The sequence below is a fragment of the Narcine bancroftii genome, chromosome 3 (assembly GCF_036971445.1).
Source record: "Narcine bancroftii isolate sNarBan1 chromosome 3, sNarBan1.hap1, whole genome shotgun sequence".
Taxonomy (NCBI): domain Eukaryota; kingdom Metazoa; phylum Chordata; class Chondrichthyes; order Torpediniformes; family Narcinidae; genus Narcine; species Narcine bancroftii.
In genome coordinates this window covers 3,840,277-3,858,136 of record NC_091471.1, presented here as the reverse complement: position 1 = coordinate 3,858,136, position 17,860 = coordinate 3,840,277, and the positions used below count along the sequence as shown (strand labels likewise).

Here is a 17,860-nt window from a genome sequence, read left to right as displayed (position 1 = left end):
TGGACTCAAAGGGCCCGTTTCTGTGCAGTATTCTACCTTCTATTCCTGCCCTGCTCTGCACTCTCACACTGCCCTGCTGTGATGTATCTTCCTTCTTGCCCTACGTATGAGGCGCCTGGCTAGACGACACTCAAAACAAACTATTGCTGCAGTTAAACAGATGCTGTGATTGTAGGTGCGATATAAACCTTGCTGGAGAAAGTCAGCAGATTGGAATCCTAGGGTAGCTGACATTTTGGTGAAAACACAGGCGTGTTGGAAGAACTCAGCAGGTCTCACAGCATCCATAGGAGGTAAAGATTACATAACTGACATTTTTGGGCCAAGGTATGAGTAAAAAGCAGGCAGGCACCTGAATTAAAAGGCTGGGGAGGGAAGAAAGAGAAGGGGGAAGAGCACAGACTAACAGGCAAAAGGCGTTAATTGGATATGGATGGAACACAGGAGAGAGGAGAGGTTAGAATTGATTCGAGCTGGGGGAAAGGAGATAGAAGGTAAAGGGGAGAGACCGAATTAGATTAAAGGAGTCATGGGGAAAAATGAACAGCAGGGAGGCTGACAAACCGGAGAAGTCGATGTTGATGCCAGCTTTTCAGGCCTGGGCCTTTGCTGTTATGTTCAAGCTCCTTTTCTTCTCCCACACCTTGTGACCAACTGCCAACAGTCCATTTGGCTCCATGCTGACCAGCTGCCATTCATTTCTATTAATTTCTTCCGCGTTTCCCCCCCCCCCCCTCCCAAGTTTTACTTTCCACCCATACACCAAGGCGAATTTCTAGAATCCAGTTCACCCACTGACTCGTACGTTCTTGGGACGTGAGAGGAAACCCAAGCACCCGGTGGGAGAGAACTCATTCAGTTGCCGGGGCAACGTGCAGACTCCGCACAGGCAGTGGCAGAGGTTGGAATTGAATCTGGGACTCTGGACCTGAGGCAGCAGCCCCACCCGCTGTACTGCCATAAATGAATCCAGACTGATCAATGGGTGAGCACTGCCCCATGCCCCTTGTTTAACCCCAGAGATGAGGGACGCAGACCACTGCAGGTATCAGTGCATTGGGTTCGTCCCTGATAAACGGGGGGGTTGCTGGTGTGGGAGATCACCAATTTTTGTGAGTACAGTTTCTTTTGCACTACCAATAACACTGGACAATGACACTTTTTCTTCCTGAACACTCTTGGGTGTATTTTATGGAATTTGGCCTGCTGATCATGAAAATCACCTTAAAGTTTTCTTATCATGTTCTGTTTTATAGATATAACCAATTTTTGAGATCTCTTGTCATACCTTAAGTCCACTTCAAGCATACAAAACTAAGAAATGCAACATCTCATTGGAAATTCATTTTCTGCCTTCACACTTGGACGTCTTCCCTGCTGATCTCGGTGCCGTCAGTGACGAACACGGTGAAAGGTTTCACCAGGACATTGCAACCATGGAAAAGTGGTATCAGGGCAACTGGAATCCATCAATGCTCAGCTGGTCTTTACAGCATCCATAGGAAACAAAGATGCGTTGTTCCACTTGGGTGGACTGTTTGGGGGCTCTGAATGGTGACGTGCTAAATTCCACCTAGTCCCTGATGTGATACAACCACTACATTAGCCAACTGCAGGGGGCAACCATTGTACCTGCAGGTAGGCAACCTGGGAGGCTGGCTGTCCATCACCAGCCCATTTAAAGACTCCAGCCGACCCTTTTGGGAGTGGTCAGGCACATGGAGCCAGGAGCTCGAGACCTTGTGTCCAGTCCTCTCGTTTGTTCTGCAGGGCACCACACTGATCACATCCAATTAACACCTTTTGTTGGTCTGGAATCCTCCCCCATGGTTTGATTCGGAGATACCTGCTTCTTTCTGCCTTTACTGAGATTTTTCCTTGAAGAAGGGCTCCTTGGCGATATATCTTTGTCTCCCATAGATACTGAGTAGACCAGCTGAGTTCCTCCAGCCTTCTGGTGTGCTTATTACAGTCGCTAAGCCCTTTTAAGCTGCCGTGTAAAATGGGGTGAACCGGACGATTTGCCCAGTTAGTGCCCCACTCGTGTGGAAGGTTGAAAGGTTCCCTCAGGGTCGTTCCAATTCAACCTGGTCCTTCTCCTACCTGGGAGATAATACCTCGGTCGCGTCCTCCGGTGGCTTGAAAGGGGTGGCCGAGGGGTCGCGGCCGAGGGGAAGGGGCGAGGGGTCGCGGCCGAGGGGTCGCGGCCGAGGGGTCGCGGCCGAGGGGTCGCGGCCGAGGGGAAGGGGCGAGGGGAAGGGGCGAGGGGAAGGGGCGAGGGGTCGCGGCCGAGGGGAAGGGGCGAGGGGTCGCGGCCGAGGGGAAGGGGCGAGGGGTCGCGGCCGAGGGGAAGGGGCGAGGGGTCGCGGCCGAGGGGAAGGGGCGGGGGGTCGCGGCCGAGGGGAAGGGGCGGGGGGTCGCGGCCGAGGGGAAGGGGCGGGGGGTCGCGGCCGAGGGGAAGGGGCGAGGGGTCGCGGCCGAGGGGAAGGGGCGAGGGGTCGCGGCCGAGGGGAAGGGGCGAGGGGTCGCGGCCGAGGGGAAGGGGCGAGGGGTCGCGGCCGAGGGGAAGGGGCGAGGGGTCGCGGCCGAGGGGAAGGGGCGAGGGGTCGCGGCCGAGGGGAAGGGGCGGGGGGTCGCGGCCGAGGGGAAGGGGCGAGGGGTCGCGGCCGAGGGGAAGGGGCGAGGGGTCGCGGCCGAGGGGTCGCGGCCGAGGGGTCGCGGCCGAGGGGTCGCGGCCGAGGGGTCGCGGCCGAGGGGAAGGGGCCGAGGGGAAGGGGCGGGGGGTCGCGGCCGAGGGGAAGGGCCGAGGGGTCGCGGCCGAGGGGAAGGGGCGAGGGGTCGCGGCCGAGGGGAAGGGGCGAGGGGTCGCGGCCGAGGGGAAGGGGCGAGGGGTCGCGGCCGAGGGGAAGGGGCGAGGGGTCGCGGCCGAGGGGAAGGGGCGTGGGGTCGCGGCCGAGGGGAAGGGGCGAGGGGTCGCGGCCGAGGGGAAGGGGCGAGGGGTCGCGGCCGAGGGGAAGGGGCGAGGGGTCGCGGCCGAGGGGAAGGGGCGAGGGGTCGCGGCCGAGGGGAAGGGGCGAGGGGTCGCGGCCGAGGGGAAGGGGCGAGGGGTCGCGGCCGAGGGGAAGGGGCGAGGGGTCGCGGCCGAGGGGAAGGGGCGGGGGGTCGCGGCCGAGGGGAAGGGCCGAGGGGTCGCGGCCGAGGGGAAGGGGCGAGGGGTCGCGGCCGAGGGGAAGGGGCGAGGGGTCGCGGCCGAGGGGAAGGGGCGAGGGGTCGCGGCCGAGGGGAAGGGGCGAGGGGTCGCGGCCGAGGGGAAGGGGCGAGGGGTCGCGGCCGAGGGGAAGGGGCGAGGGGTCGCGGCCGAGGGGAAGGGGCGTGGGGTCGCGGCCGAGGGGAAGGGGCGAGGGGTCGCGGCCGAGGGGAAGGGGCGAGGGGTCGCGGCCGAGGGGAAGGGGCGAGGGGTCGCGGCCGAGGGGAAGGGGCGAGGGGTCGCGGCCGAGGGGAAGGGGCGAGGGGTCGCGGCCGAGGGGAAGGGGCGAGGGGTCGCGGCCGAGGGGAAGGGGCGAGGGGTCGCGGCCGAGGGGAAGGGGCGAGGGGTCGCGGCCGAGGGGAAGGGGCGAGGGGTCGCGGCCGAGGGGAAGGGGCGGGGGGTCGCGGCCGAGGGGAAGGGGCGAGGGGTCGCGGCCGAGGGGAAGGGGCGAGGGGTCGCGGCCGAGGGGTCGCGGCCGAGGGGTCGCGGCCGAGGGGTCGCGGCCGAGGGGTCGCGGCCGAGGGGTCGCGGCCGAGGGGAAGGGGCGAGGGGTCGCGGCCGAGGGGAAGGGGCGAGGGGTCGCGGCCGAGGGGAAGGGGCGAGGGGTCGCGGCCGAGGGGAAGGGGCGAGGGGTCGCGGCCGAGGGGAAGGGGCGAGGGGTCGCGGCCGAGGGGAAGGGGCGAGGGGTCGCGGCCGAGGGGAAGGGGCGAGGGGTCGCGGCCGAGGGGAAGGGGCGGGGGGTCGCGGCCGAGGGGAAGGGGCGAGGGGTCGCGGCCGAGGGGAAGGGGCGAGGGGTCGCGGCCGAGGGGAAGGGAGACTCACAGCCAGTGGAGGGGGGGGGGAGACTAGTTTGCGTGACGTGTCATCGCATGGGCCAGATTCCTCCTTAAATTGCCCGGTTGGCGATTAACTGGGACGACCCCCCCTCTCCCCCCTCTCTCAGCTTCAAAGGAGCTGGAGGCCCCTTTGCCCCACCAATCGCAACAGGGGAGCCACCAAGCCTCCGCCATCTTTGGTGCTGGCATGAAGGCGTTCCCGGTCACCATGGTTGTCGGCGTCATGACGCGAGGGCGTCATGACGTGATGGCGTCGACCGCTGGTTGCTGGAAACTTCGGGCGGCGCGGTGCGTGCTGGGAGGTCGAGAGCAGCGGCAAGATGATGGTGAGCGGCCGGGGAGGTGCCGGGCCATCCGGGGGCATCCGCCGGGCAGGTTGCGCGTCGGGCCGGGGGGGGAGGCTGGGCGCGGGCCGGAGGGCCGCGGACGCCCGATGCAGGGGGTCTTGACTCCCCGATTGAGGCTCGGTGGTCGCGGGCGGCCCGAGGGTGCGACTCGGCCGGAGCGGCGGCGCTTAAAAGGGGGGGAGGGGGGGATCTCTTAAAGGGGGCACGGCCCAACGAGTGGGGCCCACCGCGACCCGAGGCCGGGCTTTGTCCCCTGATCCCAGCCCAAGGCAGAGCACGGCAAGATCCCACGGGCTGCGCCAGTTGGCTGGGATCTGTATGTACTCGGGTCCAGGCAGGCCAGCTCTGCCCTCAGCTCAGCAAGATCCCACGGGCTGTGCCAGTTGGCTGGGATCTGTATGTACTAGGGTCCAGGCAGGCCAGCTCTGCCCTCAGCTCAGCAAGATCCCACGGGCTGCGCCAGTTGGCTGGGATCTGTATGTACTCGGGTCCAGGAAGGGCAGCTCTGCCCACAGCTCAGCAAGATCCCACGGGCTGCTCCATTTGGCTGGGATCTGTATGTACTCGGGTCCAGGAAGGGCAGCTCTGCCCACAGCTCAGCAAGATCCCACGGGCTGCTCCATTTGGCTGGGATCTGTATGTACTCGGGTCCAGGAAGGGCAGCTCTGCCCACAGCTCAGCAAGATCCCACGGGCTGCGCCAGTTGGCTGGGATCTGTATGTACTAGGGTCCAGGCAGGACAGCTCTGCCCTCAGCTCAGTAAGATCCCATGGGCTGCGCCAGTTGGCTGGGATCTGTATGTACTCGGGTCCAGGAAGGGCAGCTCTGCCCACAGCTCAGCAAGATCCCACGGGCTGCGCCAGTTGGCTGGGATCTGTATGTACTAGGGTCCAGGCAGGGCAGCTCTGCCCACAGCTCAGCAAGATCCCACGGGCTGCGCCAGTTGGCTGGGATCTGTATGTACTCGGGTCCAGGCAGGCCAGCTCTCCCCTCAGCTCAGTAAGATCCCATGGGCTGCGCCAGTTGGCTGGGATCTGTATGTACTCGGGTCCAGGAAGGGCAGCGCTGTCCACAGCTCAGCAAGATCCCACGGGCTGCGCCAGTTGGCTGGGATCTGTATGTACTAGGGTCCAGGCAGGCCAGCTCTGCCCACAGCTCAGTAAGATCCCACGGGCTGCGCCAGTTGGCTGGGATCCGTATGTACTCGGGTCCAGGCAGGCCAGCTCTGCCCTCAGCTCAGCAAGATCCCACGGGCTGTGCCAGTTGGCTGGGATCTGTATGTACTAGGGTCCAGGCAGGCCAGCTCTGCCCTCAGCTCAGCAAGATCCCACGGGCTGCGCCAGTTGGCTGGGATCTGTATGTACTCGGGTCCAGGAAGGGCAGCTCTGCCCACAGCTCAGCAAGATCCCACGGGCTGCTCCATTTGGCTGGGATCTGTATGTACTCGGGTCCAGGAAGGGCAGCTCTGCCCACAGCTCAGCAAGATCCCACGGGCTGCTCCATTTGGCTGGGATCTGTATGTACTCGGGTCCAGGAAGGGCAGCTCTGCCCACAGCTCAGCAAGATCCCACGGGCTGCGCCAGTTGGCTGGGATCTGTATGTACTAGGGTCCAGGCAGGACAGCTCTGCCCTCAGCTCAGTAAGATCCCATGGGCTGCGCCAGTTGGCTGGGATCTGTATGTACTCGGGTCCAGGAAGGGCAGCTCTGCCCACAGCTCAGCAAGATCCCACGGGCTGCGCCAGTTGGCTGGGATCTGTATGTACTAGGGTCCAGGCAGGGCAGCTCTGCCCACAGCTCAGCAAGATCCCACGGGCTGCGCCAGTTGGCTGGGATCTGTATGTACTCGGGTCCAGGCAGGCCAGCTCTCCCCTCAGCTCAGTAAGATCCCATGGGCTGCGCCAGTTGGCTGGGATCTGTATGTACTCGGGTCCAGGAAGGGCAGCGCTGTCCACAGCTCAGCAAGATCCCACGGGCTGCGCCAGTTGGCTGGGATCTGTATGTACTAGGGTCCAGGCAGGCCAGCTCTGCCCACAGCTCAGTAAGATCCCACGGGCTGCGCCAGTTGGCTGGGATCTGTATGTACTAGGGTCCAGGCAGGACAGCTCTGCCCACAGCTCAGCAAGATCCCACGGGCTGCTCCATTTGGCTGGGATCTGTATGTACTAGGGTCCAGGCAGGCCAGCTCTCCCCTCAGCTCAGTAAGATCCCATGGGCTGCGCCAGTTGGCTGGGATCTGTATGTACTCGGGTCCAGGAAGGGCAGCTCTGCCCACAGCTCAGCAAGATCCCACGGGCTGCTCCATTTGGCTGGGATCTGTATGTACTCGGGTCCAGGAAGGGCAGCTCTGCCCACAGCACAGCAAGATCCCACGGGCTGCTCCATTTGGCTGGGATCTGTATGTACTCGGGTCCAGGAAGGGCAGCTCTGCCCACAGCTCAGCAAGATCCCACGGGCTGCGCCAGTTGGCTGGGATCTGTATGTACTAGGGTCCAGGCAGGCCAGCTCTGCCCACAGCTCAGTAAGATCCCACGGGCTGCGCCAGTTGGCTGGGATCTGTATGTACTAGGGTCCAGGCAGGACAGCTCTGCCCTCAGCTCAGTCACATCCCATGGGCTGCGCCAGTTGGCTGGGATCTGTATGTACTCGGGTCCAGGAAGGGCAGCTCTGCCCACAGCTCAGCAAGATCCCACGGGCTGCGCCAGTTGGCTGGGATCTGTATGTACTAGGGTCCAGGCAGGCCAGCTCTCCCCTCAGCTCAGTAAGATCCCATGGGCTGCGCCAGTTGGCTGGGATCTGTATGTACTCGGGTCCAGGCAGGCCAGCTCTGCCCTCAGCTCAGTAAGATCCCATGGGCTGCGCCAGTTGGCTGGGATCTGTATGTACTAGGGTCCCTGCAGGCCAGCTCTCCCCTAAGCTCAGTAAGATCCAATGGGCTGCGCCAGTTGGCTGGGATCTGTATGTTCTCGGGTCCAGGAAGGGCATCTCTGCCCACAGCTCAGGAAGATCCCACGGGCTGCTCCATTTGGCTGGGATCTGTATGTACTCGGGTCCAGGGAGGGCAGCTCTGCCCACAGCTCAGCAAGATCCCACGGGCTGCTCCATTTGGCTGGGATCCGTATGTACTCGGGTCCAGGAAGGGCAGCTCTGCCCACAGCTCAGCAAGATCCCACGGGCTGCGCCAGTTGGCTGGGATCTGTATGTACTAGGGTCCAGGCAGGCCAGTTCTCCCCTAAGCTCAGTAAGATCCCATGGGCTGCGCCAGTTGGCTGGGATCTGTATGTACTCGGGTCCAGGAAGGGCATCACTGCCCACAGCTCAGGAAGATCCCACGGGCTGCTCCATTTGGCTGGGATCTGTATGTACTCGGGTCCAGGGAGGGCAGCTCTGCCCACAGCTCAGCAAGATCCCACGGGCTGCTCCATTTGGCTGGGATCCGTATGTACTCGGGTCCAGGAAGGGCAGCTCTGCCCACAGCTCAGCAAGATCCCACGGGCTGCGCCAGTTGGCTGGGATCTGTATGTACTAGGGTCCAGGCAGGCCAGTTCTGCCCACAGCTCAGTAAGATCCCACGGGCTGCGCCAGTTGGCTGGGATCTTTATGTACTAGGGTCCAGGCAGGACTGCTCTGCCCTCAGCTCAGTAAGATCCCATGGGCTGCGCCAGTTGGCTGGGATCTGTATGTACTCGGGTCCAGGAAGGGCAGCTCTGCCCACAGCTCAGCAAGATCCCACGGGCTGCGCCAGTTGGCTGGGATCTGTATGTACTAGGGTCCAGGCAGGCCAGCTCTCCCCTCAGCTCAGTAAGATCCCATGGGCTGCGCCAGTTGGCTGGGATCTGTATGTACTCGGGTCCAGGAAGGGCATCTCTGCCCACAGCTCAGGAAGATCCCACGGGCTGCTCCATTTGGCTGGGATCTGTATGTACTCGGGTCCAGGGAGGGCAGCTCTGCCCACAGCTCAGCAAGATCCCACGGGCTGCTCCATTTGGCTGGGATCCGTATGTACTCGGGTCCAGGAAGGGCAGCTCTGCCCACAGCTCAGCAAGATCCCACGGGCTGCGCCAGTTGGCTGGGATCTGTATGTACTAGGGTCCAGGCAGGCCAGTTCTGCCCACAGCTCAGTAAGATCCCACGGGCTGCGCCAGTTGGCTGGGATCTTTATGTACTAGGGTCCAGGCAGGACTGCTCTGCCCTCAGCTCAGTAAGATCCCATGGGCTGCGCCAGTTGGCTGGGATCTGTATGTACTCGGGTCCAGGAAGGGCAGCTCTGCCCACAGCTCAGCAAGATCCCACGGGCTGCGCCAGTTGGCTGGGATCTGTATGTACTAGGGTCCAGGCAGGCCAGCTCTCCCCTCAGCTCAGTAAGATCCCATGGGCTGCGCCAGTTGGCTGGGATCTGTATGTACTCGGGTCCAGGAAGGGCAGCGCTGCCCACAGCTCAGCAAGATCCCACGGGCTGCGCCAGTTGGCTGGGATCTGTATGTACTAGGGTCCAGGCAGGCCAGCTCTGCCCACAGCTCAGTAAGATCCCACGGGCTGCGCCAGTTGGCTGGGATCTGTATGTACTAGGGTCCAGGCAGGACAGCTCTGCCCACAGCTCAGCAAGATCCCACGGGCTGCTCCATTTGGCTGGGATCTGTATGTACTCGGGTCCAGGCAGGGCAGCTCTGCCCACAGCTCAGCAAGATCCCACGGGCTGCGCCAGTTGGCTGGGATCTGTATGTACTAGGGTCCAGGCAGGCCAGCTCTCCCCTCAGCTCAGTAAGATCCCATGGGCTGCGCCAGTTGGCTGGGATCTGTATGTACTCGGGTCCAGGAAGGGCAGCTCTGCCCACAGCTCAGCAAGATCCCACGGGCTGCGCCAGTTGGCTGGGATCTGTATGTACTAGGGTCCAGGCAGGCCAGCTCTGCCCACAGCTCAGTAAGATCCCACGGGCTGCGCCAGTTGGCTGGGATCTGTATGTCTAGGGTCCAGGCAGGACAGCTCTGCCCACAGCTCAGCAAGATCCCACGGGCTGCTCCATTTGGCTGGGATCCGTATGTACTCGGGTCCAGGAAGGGCAGCTCTGCCCACAGCTCAGCAAGATCCCACGGGCTGCGCCAGTTGGCTGGGATCTGTATGTACTAGGGTCCAGGCAGGCCAGCTCTCCCCTCAGCTCAGTAAGATCCCATGGGCTGCGCCAGTTGGCTGGGATCTGTATGTACTCGGGTCCAGGAAGGGCAGCGCTGCCCACAGCTCAGCAAGATCCCACGGGCTGCGCCAGTTGGCTGGGATCTGTATGTACTAGGGTCCAGGCAGGCCAGCTCTGCCCACAGCTCAGTAAGATCCCACGGGCTGCGCCAGTTGGCTGGGATCTGTATGTACTAGGGTCCAGGCAGGACAGCTCTGCCCACAGCTCAGCAAGATCCCACGGGCTGCTCCATTTGGCTGGGATCTGTATGTACTCGGGTCCAGGCAGGGCAGCTCTGCCCACAGCTCAGCAAGATCCCACGGGCTGCGCCAGTTGGCTGGGATCTGTATGTACTAGGGTCCAGGCAGGCCAGCTCTCCCCTCAGCTCAGTAAGATCCCATGGGCTGCGCCAGTTGGCTGGGATCTGTATGTACTCGGGTCCAGGAAGGGCAGCTCTGCCCACAGCTCAGCAAGATCCCACGGGCTGCGCCAGTTGGCTGGGATCTGTATGTACTAGGGTCCAGGCAGGCCAGCTCTGCCCACAGCTCAGTAAGATCCCACGGGCTGCGCCAGTTGGCTGGGATCTGTATGTCTAGGGTCCAGGCAGGACAGCTCTGCCCACAGCTCAGCAAGATCCCACGGGCTGCTCCATTTGGCTGGGATCTGTATGTACTCGGGTCCAGGCAGGGCAGCTCTGCCCACAGCTCAGCAAGATCCCACGGGCTGCGCCAGTTGGCTGGGATCTGTATGTACTAGGGTCCAGGCAGGCCAGCTCTCCCCTCAGCTCAGTAAGATCCCATGGGCTGCGCCAGTTGGCTGGGATCTGTATGTACTCGGGTCCAGGCAGGCCAGCTCTGCCCACAGCTCAGTAAGATCCCACGGGCTGCGCCAGTTAGCTGGGATCTGTATGTACTAGGGTCTAGGCAGGGCAGCTCTGCCCACAGCTCAGCAAGATCCCACGGGCTGCTCCAGTTGGCTGGGATCTGTATGTACTAGGGTCCAGGCAGGCCAGCTCTGCCCACAGCTCAGCAAGATCCCACGGGCTGCGCCAGTTGGCTGGGATCTGTATGTACTAGGGTCTAGGCAGGGCAGCTCTGCCCATAGCTCAGCAAGATCCCACGGGCTGCGCCAGTTGGCTGGGATCTGTATGTACTAGGGTCCAGGAAGGGCAGCTCTGCCCACAGTTCAGCAAGATCCCACGGGCTGCTCCAGTTGGCTGGGATCTGTATGTACTAGGGTCCAGGCAGGCCAGCTCTGCCCACAGTTCAGCAAGATCCCACGGGCTGCTGCAGTTGGCTGGGATCTGTATGTACTCGGGTCCAGGCAGGGCAGCTCTGCCCACAGCTCAGTAAGATCCCACGGGCTGCGCCAGTTAGCTGGGATCTGTATGTACTCGGGTCCAGGCAGGGCAGCTCTGCCCACAGCTCAGTAAGATCCCATGGGCTGCTCCAGTTGGAAGTCTAATTCATCTAATCATGAGTCTAATTGAGTTTTTGGAGGAGATAACAAAAGAAATTGATGAGAGGAGTGTAGTAGATGGATTTTAATAAGGCATTTGATAAGGTCTTCCATGAGAGGTTAATTCAGAAAAATTGTGAGGCACAGAACCGTGGCTGCGTGGATTAAAAATTGGCTTGCACGTAAAATGCAGTGAGTAGTAGAGGACAGAAAGTCAATGTAGCGGAAGAAAGTCTGCAGACACTGGTTGAAGGAAAAACAATGCTAGAGAAACTCAGCAGGTTGTGGAAGGGGTAACTAGAAGGTGCCTGAGAGCTGTCGTCTGACCTCTGCAAGGTAGAGGTCAGTGCGGCAGACCACAGCAGCTCCACCCTTATCCATGGGTTTGATGGTGAGATAGTAGCATAAACGGAGAAATGCTGAGGAGCACATCTGCTGCAAGACCGGATTCCTCCAGCATTTCTGTTTTTATTTTAATGTTGGTACCCCCAAGGGTATACTCTTTTCCCCCCTCTGCCCCTTAGTGTGGTGTCAGCTCTTCATTTCCCACTGCTCTCCAATACTGCCTTGCTGCAATTACCTCAGGGAACCACTCCCCTCTCCCATGCACCCCTGACCCCACTGACTGATCCTTGGTAAAAGCACGATACTGGGGAAACTCAGCAGGTCAGACTGTACTTCATCCAGCAAAGATAAAGATATATAACCAACCAAGTTTCGGGCTTGAGCCCTTCATCAAGGCATTTCTCCAACCATGGTGTCTGTAGACTTTGGTGTTTTAAGATTGACCGTTGGTTCAAGGTTCCTTTTGTTGTCATGTAATAATACATAAAAATGTAATCTAATATACTTCAACTTTTGTCTGCTGTAAGCCAAACCAAGAGTCATGGAAGATAGGAGATAGGAGCAGGAGTAGGTCATTCGACCCTTCGAGCCTGCTCACCATGAGCATTGCCCGGCGCCCCTACCAATAAGAAAGAGAAGCAAAATTAAGTCCCTTCAGAGTCACTGAGTGTCCATGGATTCGCCTCCAGTTCAAGTTTGTTTATCATCTGATTGAACCAAGTACAGCCTGACAAAGCAGCGAACTCCAGCCCTCATTGCCAAAACATGCAAACATATCCCACATGCAAGTGATACATTTGCAGGATAAATATACATGTGTAAAAATAAATAATTGTTGTTCAATAAATAGTAGAGTCTCGGAGGTTCAGTGTGAGCTGTTCATTTGGTCGTTCAGCATCCTCACTGCCCGTGGGAAGAAGCTGTTCCTCAGCCTGGTGGTGCTGGTTCTGATACTCCTGTATCTCTTCCCCGACAGTAAAGATGCTCTCCAGCGTGGTAGAGATCCTCAACAATTTTGTGTGCCCTCTTCAGACAAAAATCCTAGTATATTATCTGTTCAAACCATTGCCAACTCGAGCCACCATCACGATCAGGAAGCCTTCAGCACCTGAGGCCTTTTAGAAGCCATTCTTGCCCTCAGTCCTCTCTTGAATCCCGCACTGATATCTGGTTCCCAGGAGCCTGTCTCCGGCAGCCCGCAGCCCATGTGGGTCCCCCGACTGCAAGTTGCCAGCAGCCCTCTGTTCTCTTTCACCACAACATTCCAGCATTGGGCTGGGTGTTTGTCCTCAATTCTCTTAAGGTTTGTGGAGGACAGGCGGGTATGTGGAGTTGAGTCCACATCCAGATAAGACTCGCTCTTATTGAATGGAAGACCCGGCTCAATGGCCATGTAGTCCTTCTGCAGTGTATTTGACAACTTTAGGATGTTTGAAAGTACCTCCAGCCAACAAACTGGTAAATCTTCGCACCCTTTCCACGGAGATCTCGTCCTTCCTAAATCAAACCTTGGTAAATTTGAGTAATCCTACTAAGTTTGTCTTGAGCGAGTTTGAATTTCTTTACTTTGTTGGGTCGTTTGTCTGCGAGGTCACTGGTTAAAGAACACCTGAAGGTGTCATCTAGACTGGTACAGTTCTACATTCTATTGGAGCCAAAGGCTGCATTGCATAAATGGTGCAGTATTTTGGGAACAAAACAGGTCTGGTTTGCTGGCTGGAATATGAGAGACCCCAACACTATTAAAAAGTAAAAGTGTTAATTGCTGAACCATTGTTGTTATGTTTTATTTAAAAAATTATCTCTCTGATGTATCTTCATTTACATCAGTTGTCTCATTGTCTGAATGATTTGAGGCAGTCCGTCCGGAAAGTACTTATGATCTCCATAGGTTTATCTTTGGCGTGCCTGAAATTCAGGACTGCATATTCGAATGTGCTGAAGTTTCGATTCATGGCTCAGAGACTGAAGGAAAGGGTAATCAGTGAGTTTCCGTGACTGGGATACAAGTTTGGGATTTGTGGAAGAACTATAACTTGGCGGTCTGATTGATAGGAAGAGAGGTTGCAGGCAATAACGGAGTGATGTCAGATGGGGGACAATGGCAAATGGACTCCATCCCAGTTATCTTTAAACATTGCAATGGTACCTGCCTCAAAACCTCTGCTGGCTCTCACCACCCTCTGTGCAACAAAGTGTTACCCCCCTTGGCTTCCAATTAAACCACCCCCGTCTCACCTTAAACCCATTGTGACCCCCAGTGATCGCTGGATCGTACATCTTTAGTTTTCCCTTCCTGAAGTCAATCAACTCCTTAGATTTGGTGACATTGAGCGCAAGGTTGTTGGTGGTGCATCATTCAGCCAAGTTTTCAATCTCCATCCTGTATGCTGGCTCATCTCCTTCCTTTATACAACTCACTGCCGTGGTATCATCAGCGAATTTGTGAGAGAGATTTTTATTTATTTGTACACCTAGGTATCTTATTGCTTGCATTTGCCATCTGAATGGTGATTCCTTCTTAAACTTTGTGAAATCCGCATTATTCATTGGCATTGGTTCACTTTTATTTACGTTAATCTTGTAACCCGACACTTCTCCATATTCCTTCAATTTCTTATATAATTCTTTTATTGATAGTTCTGGTTCTGTTAAGTATACTATAACATCGTCCGCAAATAAACTGATTTTATATTCCTTGTCTTTATTTTTACCCCTTTTATATTATTTTCTGTTCTTATCAATTCTGCTAGTGGTTCTATAGCTAACGCGAACAATAAGGGTGATAGTGGGCATCCCTGCCGTGTTGACCTGCTTAAGTTAAATTGCTTTGATATATATCCATTTACTGTCACTTTCGCCAATGGCCCCTTATATAATGCTTTAATCCAATTAATATACTTCTCTGAAAACTGAATTTTTGCAATACTTTGAATAAATAATTCCATTCTACTCTGTCAAAGGCCTTCTCTGCGTCTAAAGCAACTGCTACTGTTGGCGCTTTACTCCCTTCTACTGGATAAATTAAGTTAATAAATTTACAAATATTGTCTGTTGTGCGTCTTTTTTTAATAAATCCAGTTTGGTCTAGATTTACCATTTTCGGTACATACTCTGCTAATCTGTTTGCTAATAGTTTAGCTATTATCTTATAATCTATGTTAAGTAATGATATTGGTCTATATGACGCTGGTGCGAGTGGATCTTTCCCTTGCTTTAGTATTACTGTAATTATTGCTGTTTTACATGAATCTGGTAAGCTTTGTGTTTTATCAATCTGGTTGATTACTTCCAGGAGGGGAGGAATTAATAAATCTTTAAATGTTTTATAGAATTCTATTGGGAATCCATCCTCTCCTGGTGTTTTATTATTTGGTAATTTTTTTATTATCTCTTGTATTTCTACTATTTCAAATGGTTCTGTTAATTTATTTTGTTCCTCTATTTGTAATTTTGGTAGTTCAATTTTAGTTAAAAATTCATCCATTTTGTCTTCTTTCCCATCGTTTTCAGTTTGGTATAATTGTTCATAGAATTCTCTAAAGTTTTCTTTGATCTCCTTTGGATTATATGTGATTTGTTTGTCTTTTTTCCTTGATGCCAATACCATTTTCTTAGCTTGTTCTGTCTTAAGCTGCCATGCTTGAATTTTGTGCGTTTTTTCCCATAGTTCATAATATTTCTGTTTTGTCTTCATTATGTTCTTCTCCACCTTATATGTTTGTAGTGTTTCATAGTTTATTTTTTTATCTGCCAATTCTCTTTTAGTTGTATCTTCCTTCATTGCTAATTCTTTTTCTATATTTACTATTTCCCTTTCCAACTGCTCTGTTTCCTGATTATAGTCCTTCTTAATCTTGGTTACATAACTTATTATTTGCCCTCTAATGAATGCTTTCATTGCATCCCATAGTATAAACTTATCTTTCACTGATTCCGTATTTATTTCAAAATACATTTTAATTTGTCTTTCAATGAATTCTCTAAAATCCTGCCTTTTGAGTAGCATAGAGTTTAATCTCCATCTATACATTCTTGGAGGGATGTCCTCTAACTCTATTGTCAATATCAAGGGTGAATGGTCCGATAATATTCTAGCTTTATATTCTGTTTTTCTTACTCTATCTTGCATACGAGCTGATTACAAAAATAGGTCTATTCTTGAGTATGTTTTATGTCTAGCCGAGTAATATGAATATTCCTTTTCATTTGGGTGTTGTTTCCTCCATATATCCAAAAGTTGCATTTCTTGCATCGATTTAATTATAAATTTGGTTACTTTGTTCTTTCTGTTAAATTTTTTTTCCCAGTTTTGTCCATATTTGAATCCAAATTCAGGTTGAAATCCCCTCCTATTAATATGTTCCCTTGCATATCTGCTATCTTCAAAAAAATATCTTGCATAAACTTTTGATCTTCTTCGTTAGGTGAATATACATTGAGTAAATTCCAAAACTCTGAATATATCTGACATTTTATCATTACATATCTCCCTGCTGGATCTATTATTTCCTCTTCTATTTTAATTGGCACATTTTTACTAATTAATATAGCTACTCCTCTTGCTTTTGAATTATACGACGCTGCTGTTACGTTTCCTACCCAATCTCTCTTTAATTTCTTGTGCTCCAATTCAGTTAAATGTGTTTCTTGTACAAATGCTATATCAATTTTTTCTTTTTTCAGTAAATTTAGCAGTTTCTTCCTTTTAATTTGGTTATGTATTCCGTTAATATTTAAAGTCATATAGTTCGGCGTAGCCATTTCATACTTTGTTTATCTTCCCTTTCCGTTTCTCCATCATCACCTTTCCTTCTTATCCATTTCTGCTTTCTTGTTTTGAACATTTTATAAGACAACATTTCTAAAACATCAAACATTTTCCTTATTCTCCTATTTAAAACTTCTTTAACCCCATTCTCCCCTCCCCCTCCTGAGTTGCCCTTTATCCCTTGTCGGGCAACCACATCTCCCCTCTCCATTTGGATTTGCGAATTCACTCGCAAACGTCAACTGATTTTGTAGTGACCGTAACTCCTCCCCACCCAGCCCCCCCCAAAAAAGATTTCAATTTTCATATGTAACAAAGGTCACTCTTTTAATTCCCTCCTTATTCCCTCTATTCCCTTTCCCTCCCTTATTAATTCTTGTCTATGCTCTATATATTTTCCTCGAACTACGGATACATTCATGTATACACACTATATATATATATATATATATATATATACACACACACGTATACCCCTTTACACACATACATATAGTTCGTGGTCATTTTTACTCTCATTACATGTCTTCCTCTCTCTGCTTGTTTTGTAGTTGTTCTGCAAATTTCCTTGCTTCCCTTGGATCCGAGAATAGTCTGTTTTGTTGCCCTGGAATAACTATTTTAAGTACCGCTGGGTACTTTAACATAAATTTATATCCTTTTTCCATAAGATCGTTTTCGCTGTATTGAACTCCTTCCTCTTCTTCAGGAGTTCAAAACTTATGTCTGGATAGAAAAAAAATTTTTGACCTTTATATTCCAGTGGCTTTTTGTCCTCTCTTACTTTCTTCATTGCTTTCTCCAATATATTTTCTCTTGTTATATATCTTAAGAATTTTACTAAAATGGATCTTGGTTTTGGGATTCCAAATACTTTTATAAACTGGATATGATCAACCAAAAGCAAAAGTGATTACAAATAAACAAATCTCACAACCCTTTTTGCTTGAAAGGTCTTCTAGACACGGTTGTCTATTATCACCTTTTTTGTTTGCATTAGCAATTGAAGCATTGGCAAAAGTAATTAGAACTGGTAATGAAATTAAAGGATTTGAAGTAGGTAATAAAGAATATAAAATTAGTTTATTTGCTGATGATGTTCTAGTATATTTAACGAGACCAGAAATATCTTTAAATAAACTGAATGAGAGATTAAAAGAGTATGGGTTATTATCGGGTTATAAAGTTAATGTTGATAAAAGTAAAGTAATGCCTATGGTGGATATGGATTACTCTCAATGTAAAAGATTGACAAAATTTAAATGGCAAAATGAGGCAATTACATATTTAGGAATTAAAATTAGTAGAAATTTAAGTAATTTGTTTAAATTATTTTCCATTGTTCAAAAAAATTGGAAGAGGATTTGAAAAGATGGAAAGATATACCAATAATGTTAATTGGATGAGTGAATTGTATTAAAATGAACATTTTACCAAGAATACAATATTTGTTTCATCATTGCCCATTCGAGTGCCAGAATTTTTCTTTCAAAACTTGAATAAAATAATAGGTGAAAAAGGAACTAAAAATGTTTCTATATTGAAACATATATTAAAAATATGAAATAGAAAGAGGAATTAAATCATAGAGAGAGGAATTAAAAATGATCAATTAGCAAAAATGTTAAAATAAAATCAACTTGTTTTACTTGAATAATTCTTTATTTGATAATTGGTTTAGTAAAGG

At 52.9% G+C, this 17,860-nt stretch overlaps 2 protein-coding genes across 2 annotated transcripts in view; one reads left to right on the top strand and one right to left on the bottom strand.

The window, feature by feature from the left end:
• Positions 1–787: 787 nt before the first annotated feature.
• LOC138756656 (basic proline-rich protein-like) lies at positions 788–4,308 on the bottom strand. The gene is made up of 4 exons (XM_069923042.1): positions 4,223–4,308; positions 2,104–4,092; positions 1,602–1,764; positions 788–1,039 (listed from the first exon to the last, which is right to left on the bottom strand). Exons 1-4 carry the CDS (start codon positions 4,306–4,308, stop codon positions 788–790), a joined length of 2,490 nt encoding a protein of 829 aa, XP_069779143.1.
• An 11-nt stretch (positions 4,309–4,319) lies between these two features.
• cct7 (chaperonin containing TCP1, subunit 7 (eta)) overlaps positions 4,320–17,860 on the top strand; it is a 36,126-nt gene continuing 22,585 nt past the window's right edge. The window contains exon 1 of the mRNA XM_069923407.1: positions 4,320–4,409. Coding sequence (XP_069779508.1) covers positions 4,404–4,409 — 6 coding nt within the window. The 5' untranslated portion in view covers positions 4,320–4,403. The remainder of the gene's footprint in view (positions 4,410–17,860) is intronic.